The sequence below is a fragment of the Salvelinus sp. IW2-2015 genome, unplaced genomic scaffold (assembly GCF_002910315.2).
Source record: "Salvelinus sp. IW2-2015 unplaced genomic scaffold, ASM291031v2 Un_scaffold5574, whole genome shotgun sequence".
Classification (NCBI taxonomy): Eukaryota; Metazoa; Chordata; class Actinopteri; order Salmoniformes; family Salmonidae; genus Salvelinus; species Salvelinus sp. IW2-2015.
This window is the reverse complement of record NW_019946839.1, coordinates 4,930-13,066: the sequence shown is the minus strand read 5'-3', so window position 1 is coordinate 13,066 and position 8,137 is coordinate 4,930. Positions and strand designations below refer to the sequence as shown.

Sequence of the window (8,137 nt, the reverse complement as noted above, 5' to 3'; positions counted from 1 at the left end):
GGGACTGTGAAGAGACCCCTGGTGGCATGTCTTGTCAGGTATGCATGGGTGTCTGAGCTCTGTGCTATTAGTTTGAACACACAGCTCGGTGCTTTCAACATGTCAATACCTCTCACAAAGGAAAGTAGTGATGCAGTCAATCGTTCGTCTACTTTGAGCCGGGAGAGATCGACATGTATGTCATTGATGTTAGCTCTCTGTGTACATTTAAGGGCCAGACRTGCTGCTCTGTTCTGGGCCAACTGTAATGTGCCTATGTCCCCCTTTGTGTCACTTGCCTGTATGACTGGGCAGTAGTCCAGGTGTGACAAAACTAGTGCCTGTAGAACTCTTGTTGATAGGGATGCCAGGAAGCAGAGCAGTGCTTTATTACGGACATATCTCTCCCCATCTTAGCTACCGGTGCATCAATATCTCTGGACCATGTCGGTTTACAATCCAGGGTTACACCAAGCAGTTTAGTCTCCTCAATTTGCTCAATTTCCACATGATTCATTACAAGATTTAGTTCAGGGTTTAGTGAATGATTTGTCCCAAATACAATGTTTTTTTAAAGTATTTAGGACTAGCTTATTACTTGCCACCCATTTTAAACTGACTGCAGCTCTTTGTTAAATGTTGCAGTGATTTCACTTGCTGTAGTAGCTGATGTGTAGAATGTTGAGTCATCAGCATACATAGACAMACAAGCTTTACTCAGAGCCAGTACCAGGTAATTAGTAAAGATTCTAAAAAGCAAGGGGCCTAGACAGCTGCCCTGGGGAATGCCCAACTCCACCTGGATTATGTTGGAAAGGCTTCCATTAAAAAAACACTCTCTGTGTTAGACATATAACTCTCGATCCATGATGTAGATGTAAAGCCACAACACAGCAGCAGATTATGATGAATAATGTCAAAAACGGATGTCATTTTCCCCATTTAGAATATGGCAAGGAGAGTTGTAACTCTCAGCAACAACCTCTCTCTTAGCTGGTTCTCTGATAGCAGATTCATCCAGCGTAGTTGAGTTGAGGCTATGCTGAATGGATTACAGTCTTAGCCCCACTAATATAACTCAGACAGTGTAAGTAACCATTCTAGCAGATTGTGTTCACTGTCTTCTCCGTGTGCATGTAACTGCTAGAATGAACAGCACCATAAATTCAGCTTTTACCTTGAGCAGACGACACAGAATCCCACCTAACTCTTCACATTCCCCTTTGACCTTCACATTCCCCTTCGCTCTCCCCAAAAAGCAGGAAATATGGGCGTTAAAAGGAGCATGTGGTTCTATAATAGTYCTCCCTGGCATCATTGCCAGGCTCTGAAGTCATCCTTCAGACACCTGAGTCACGTCGGCAATCTTGGCTCCTGTGGAGACAGCGGYCATCTTGTTTGGCCTCCCAGTCGCAGAGTGGCTGATTCTATTCTGTCTGGGAACAGCCTCCTACCTGGGTCTGGCTGAGTCGTCTGCCAGGTCTCCAACCCCCCAGCAGCACACAGTGGGTTATGTACTAGGCCGATTTCATTTGAAGGTTACCATCAACACCATATTAGTAAGTACATCATCAGTGCCAGAGGCTGGATGGAGTAACACTGACTTCACGGAGAACAATTAAAAGAGAGTAACTGTCAAGTTAGTTCATGAGTTGAGGTCATGAATCAGAACAGTTTGTTCAGTTTGGGACTATGCCACTAGTTCTGTGAATGTAATGGCCATTCCTGAAATACTGAGAGCCATTTTGGCAAACAATATCTTAACTACATTTTCCTTTGTTGAGTTAATCCTAAATGATGTTGATCTAAATGTCTATTCTCTTAATCAATAGTGTCAGATTAACTGACAAAAAATGCTATGGGCTTTATAAGGCAAGATAAACGACGCAATGACACATAGCAAACAAATCTAAACAGAATGATATGCCCCACCCTTCCCTCCCCGATCCCCCACCCTTCCCTCCCCCGATCCCCCCAGCCATACTACTTTCCCATACTCCTTTCCCAGAATCCTTTCCCAGTCCTCTTGGATGGCGACCTAACAAAGTGCTCTGGAAAGATTATCCCTCAGTCCCGTTGCCATTGTGTGAGTGTGAGAGAGAGTCAGTGCATTAGTTCAGACTGCCAGGTATTCTGATACTGCAGTTTACTGTCAGCAGTGGTCCGTTCACTGGACATCTTCCCTGTGGCTCATAAAGAGAGGCCAAAGGCTGTCTGTCTGTCTGTTTGTACTGTATATTTGCAACCAGTGATCAAGTCCATTGGGAGCAGTCAGACTAGCTAGAGTGATCTTTGGCTTATTGGGGAACACGTTTCCCCATTTTGAATGTGCAACTCTGTCTTTGTTAAACATTTTGATTGTTAAATGATCAATTATATTTAGTTTTAGCCGTGTGGTTATAAGCATCTAACACAACTTTTGATTGTTAAATGATCCATTATATTAGTTTTAGCGGTGGTATAAGCATCTAACACAACTTTTGATTATTAAATGATCTATTATATTAGTTTTAGCGGTGGTATAAGCACCTAACACAACTTTTGATTGACTGATTGCCCGGAATGTGACAAGTTGGGTTAAGTTTAAAATAAGTTTAGTTCATTTTAAAATTTTTGCATATAAAATATACAGTCAGGTCCAACATTATTGGCACCCTTTTAAGAAAGATTTGCAAACAAAACTATAAAATAAATGCAAGTACTGAGCTATATTGTATGCTCAACTAATGGGGAAATTATAGTATTTTATACTAATGCAAGTACTGAGCATGTGGCTCTGTAATGGTTCTCTCTGGCATCTTGGCTCTGAAGTCATCCTTCAGATACCCGAGTCTTGTCCGCCATCTTGGCTCCTGTGACCATTTTGTTTGGCCTCCCAATCACAGTGGCAGATTTATTCTGTCTGGGAACAGCCTCCTACCTGGGTCTGGCTGAGTCGTCTGCCAGGTCTCCAACCCCCCAGCAGCACACAGTGGGTTATGCACTAGGCCGATTCATAGAAGGTTACATCAACACCATATAGTAAGTACATCATCAGTGCCAGAGGCTGGATGGAGTAACACTGACACTTCACAGTCTACATGGAGGAACACTTGACACAGAGAGTAACTGTCAAGTTACTAGAACGCTACTTCAATTTCCCCATTTAGAATGAGCAACTACTGTCTTTGTTCATGCTTATGAGTTGAGGTCATGTATCAGAAAAAGGTGTGTGTGTGTGTGTGTGTGTGTGTGTGTGTGTGTGTGTGTGTGTGTGTGTGTGTGTGTGAGTCAGTGCATTAGTTCAGACTGCCAGGTATTCTGATACTGCAGTTTACTGTCAGCAGTGGTCCGTTCACTGGACATCTTCCATGTGGCTCATAAGAAGAGGCCAAAGACTGTCTGTCTGTACTGTATTCGTCTGTTTTGTACTGTATATCTGCAACCAGTGTCAAGTCCATTGGGAGCAGTCAGGCTAGCCAGAGTGATTTTTCTTATAGGTAGACATTTCCTCGTTGAATGTGCAACGACTGTCTTTCTTAAATTTTTGATTGTTAAATGATCCATTATATAGTTTTAGCGGTGGTATAAGCATCTAACGCAGCTTTTGATTGACTTGAGTTGGTATCACAAAATAAGCTAAACTGATTGCCAGGAATGTGACAATTTGCGTTAAGTTCAAAACTAAGTTTTGTTCATGTCAAATATTTATCATTTGAAATAACTCTGGCGGCTGCACCACATATGTCTGGGATGATGAATGTTTTTGTTTAATCTTCCATCCGGTAATTGCACTTCTCTTCTAAGCCAGCTGTGACTGAAATAGCTGCATCCCATCTAACATACAGTATGTTCATGTGAAACCGCTAATTAGGCTAACTTACACTAGTTATTACTTACATTCTTCTTGTCATTTCATCAGCGTTCGTTACCTCGTGATTGATGCCTCCGACTGGCTTCAATTTCAACTATATACTGTATGCATAAATATACCCCAACACAGAAGTTTAGTTAGGGCCGGTAGAGTATCCCCGTTTCCCTTGGGAACCCATTAAAGTGTAACACAGCCCATAAGTGCACAGGAAAACCAGATGAGGAGAATAAATCTCTCTCCACAGTGTCTGTGGGGAGCTGTGGCTTGTAGCAGTTCAGGTGGATGGACTGCTGTTCTGTGCTCTTCTGTTCTGTGCTGCTCGCCACATGAATGTTGTGAAATATCTGATTGATACTGTGCCTCTCTCGCTGGTGCAGGAAGTGCTCACAGAGACTTTGATTGAAATAGGACACCGTGAGGTAGGTGGTGAAGTACTGGTGTCCTAGGCTAGGTCACTAAATCGGAACACACCACAAAGCCTATACTGATAAAGCTTTGGTTGGTTGTTATTAAAGAGCTGTTGTAGACGCTCTATTGGACAAATAGCAGACGTCAATATGGCGACAGGATTCCTCAATGGCCAATAAGCCCATCTTCATTATGCTTTATGATAGTGGTCAGGTGTGGTGTGAGGGAGTTACACATCCCATCCAAATCTCCATGTATTAGCGCCCCCCAGTGGTAGGTGCAATAGTTGCAGGTCATGACGTTGTCCACAGGAGGGCGCTGACAGCCTCATTGGCAATGCAATAGAACAGTAATACAGGAATGTTCCGTATTGTCTTTACATAACGTCTCCTGTCAGTCAAATTTGTGCTGTTTCTCCTCTCCCGTCAGGCCATGCTGCTGAGTCGGGACGGACAGTACCTGCTGACGGGGGGAGACGGGGGAGTTCTGTCTGTCTGGCAGGTTCACAACCTCAAACAGATGTTCACCTACCCTGGCTGTGACGCAGGCATCCGCTCCATGGCCATGTCCAACGACCAAAGGTAACATACACACCTGGACTCTGACGCTGTAATCTTTACTCACATAGGTGTTGTGTGGTAGGAAGTTTTGGCACATAGGAAGAAATAATGAAAATATGGACTAATGATATCTTCAGATGTGTGGGTTTGTAGTAACTAACATCAGATGGGAAATAAAAAACCTTCCCAATCTAGAATGCACAGAATACAAGATGAAGACCTTGGTGTTATTCACAGTATAAAGACAGTAGACGTACTGTACGGCCTTAGTAAAAGTACATCATGTTCTGTCTACATGTATGAGCCTTAACTCAACACTCCCTCTCGGCTCTGTCCTCTCCTAGGTGCATCATAACCGGCATGGCGTCTGGTAGTATAGTCCTGTTCTACAACGACTTCAACAGGTGGCACCACGAGTACCAGACCAGATACTGAGGCAGGACCACACAACAACAACAATCCCTGAGAATCTGGTTAACGTGGGACCTACCTACTGCAATCCTGTCGTTCCATGTCCTAAGGCACTACTCAATACATATTGATATCCTGAATGTATCTTAAGAGAAGAAAAACTGTCTGATTCTGTCGAAAGAAGCAAACTATTTTTTWAAAAAGGGCATTGCTATATTTTGTAGGGCATATCGAAAATTTCTTATAATATCTTAGGGTGGGGTTATATACCTATGGTTACAAATCTATTTTTAGCTTGTTAAGAGTCTATTTTCATCTCGAGCAGAGGAAAATAAGGGTTCAAAGTGGAAGTAGGTAGARAAGTATATTTGCATCTATTGTCTTAAGAATCCATATATTTGTGTACGTTAGGGGTGAGTGAAACTTGGAGATATAATCATTATTTTGGTCATTAATATCCTTTTTCTCATGCTCTTTTTGCTACTGTGTGGAAACACAGGGAAATAAAATATGTGAAGTTTGTGTGGTGATCGAGCAGGAAGTTCAGTAAGTCCTTTATGTGATCATGACTTGAGAGGGAATATATTCTATTTAAATGTTTGTACCACACCTCTGTGTAAACGGACAGATCTTGCCTTCCTGTGCATGAGTTATTCCTCTGCTGTCCTGATGGTGGCGTACACTGCACAAAGACTTGTCACCAGTTGTCATGTGTATCAGACAGTCATCGTAGTAACAAGATGGCTGCCGGTGTGATTAGTTTGTATCCGAGTGTTGTCATGACGATCATTAGCTTTATTATGTATGTACTGTAACCATACTGATGAATAATATGTCTGTCAGTAGAAACAAATGTCATGGGCTACGTCCTAATTTTGTAAAATGGCGTCCTTTCATCTAATTTCCTTCATATTGCTTACTTATCACCTATCAGAACTTTACATGAAGGAKACGAGACGAGGAAAGGAAGCCATTCCAAATGGCCGACGTAGCCATGATGTGCTTCTTTGTATAACTTCTTGTWAGCTTTACCTCCTCTACTGAGGCATTTGCAGTACTTAAGCATATACTGTATCATATTAGCGATCGACAGTGCCCAAACCATGCTAGGATCATCAAAGTCCGTCATCTTGGCAAAGAGAGGTGCAGCGAAATGAGGGACTTGTCAGTCTGTCTGTGTGTCAYGCTGGATATTCACTGGTTAAACTAGACCACAGACAACCCTGGTCCTGGTCAGCCAAAGGGTGTGCACTTTTTGGTTCAAGCCCAGCTTTTAAATACCCGATTCTACYTAATTATGGKCCGTCAGGTGAAAACTGAATTGAATCAGGTGTTTTGGTGCAGGGTTGGAACACCCGATGTGGTTCCTCCAATACAACGGTTGCTCATCAGGAGGAACATTCCGTGTTAGTGTGGTTACGATTACAATGAAATGGCTACTACTGTATTTTCTATGTATCGCTCAATATTTTGGCAATCAATTTGGAATGAGTGTTTTTGATGAGTTCTGACAAATAAAATTGAATTTTTTAACTTGAGACGTCTTGTCTTCAATTGAACTCCCGTTTTCTGAAGTTAGACTGGAATGTAGCCAGGGGTGGGGTTGCACTAACCACATCGTTCACAGAAGCTGCACAACTTCTTCACCTGGCTGCAGTCAAGGCCTAGGTAGGTAGGTTTAACCCATAGAGAATGATAGAGGCCATATTAGCATGGGTAGTATCATTGAGGGCTTCCACCATTTAAATGTAGTTGACTGGGTGGGACTTCCATCGTCATTGGCTGATCCCTCCTGGTGGATCAGCCATGTCATCGGGCAGGATCAGTCAATTGCGAAAAAGAACATTGACTACTTCAAAATGAAGATAGCATGTGCAGCCCCAGACCCTATAATGGCACAGATACAAAGATGAGTGCTATGTCTCAGGTTTATTCAAATTGCAAAACTAGAAGGGTATAAAGACCATTTAGATGGAATATCAATCTGTTAGATTTGTGTAAATATATTGTGCAACCTTCCCTTTAAGAAATGATGGTTGAGTCTTCACCAGGACCTGCTTGCTGCTCTCAATGTGGCAAACCCCCCAACACAGTGCAGGTGTTGCCATCATAGACCACRCAGAGCAGGGGGTTATGGAAGTCTATGGGTCCCTAGCTTGGTTCCCCATAGGCTCAATGTTAGAGCTAGATCTGGTAACTGTTTCTATCCTGGTGATTGGCTCAGTAGATCTGATTCATCCGGATAGGTCTGGAGCAAAACACGTCATCAAGTAGCTGTTTTCATTGGCAAATGGTTGGAATTAGGCCATGTTGTTGCTTCAGATATTGTCCACAGGAGGGCACTRATGATCACATGGGTCTCAGTCACTTTACCTCATTGTGAGTGGCTTATAATATCTAATTTCTACACACCTTTATCAACATAGGCATTTTCACACACTCAAAAACATAGTGCCAAAGAAATAAAAACATCTAAAAAAAACACCGATTTTAATACTTTTTATTGCGTTTGAAGTTCTCCAATGTGCTCCTAATACAAAATGATAAAGGAGTCACATAGTGGCTAAATGTCTGTACAAACTAAAACTGCTGGCCAAAGCTGACAGGAGTGTTTTTCCTGTTTGAAATGTAATTTTCATACACGTATCCAGACTAAAACTGCAATAAAAAAAGCATTATGATGATGCCAGTGTAGTTTGACTAAACATTACACAACAGCTACTATACGTACAATAGTACCAGCTTGACGTGTGTGTGTGTGACCTGTTTTGTGGGGAGGCAGAGGGAGGAACACGGCATGCAACTAAAGCCCCTTGAGTAGTAGTGCTGTGCATCGGAGCCATTATCAATATCCGAAGGGTTAAACACTAACCAACTTCAGTAGCCTAGGTAAGGAGATACGGGCTGCATCCCAAATGGTACCCTA

General features: G+C 42.5%; 1 protein-coding gene across 1 annotated transcript in view; it reads left to right on the top strand.

Annotated features, from left to right (window-relative positions):
• Positions 1 to 6,749, top strand: part of LOC112078358 (lipopolysaccharide-responsive and beige-like anchor protein) — a 9,247-nt gene extending 2,498 nt beyond the window's left edge. The window contains exons 2-3 of the mRNA XM_024144630.2: positions 4,670 to 4,821; positions 5,145 to 6,749. Coding sequence (XP_024000398.2) covers positions 4,670 to 4,821; positions 5,145 to 5,235 — 243 coding nt within the window. The 3' untranslated portion in view covers positions 5,236 to 6,749. The remainder of the gene's footprint in view (positions 1 to 4,669; positions 4,822 to 5,144) is intronic.
• The last annotated feature ends 1,388 nt before the right edge of the window (positions 6,750 to 8,137 follow it).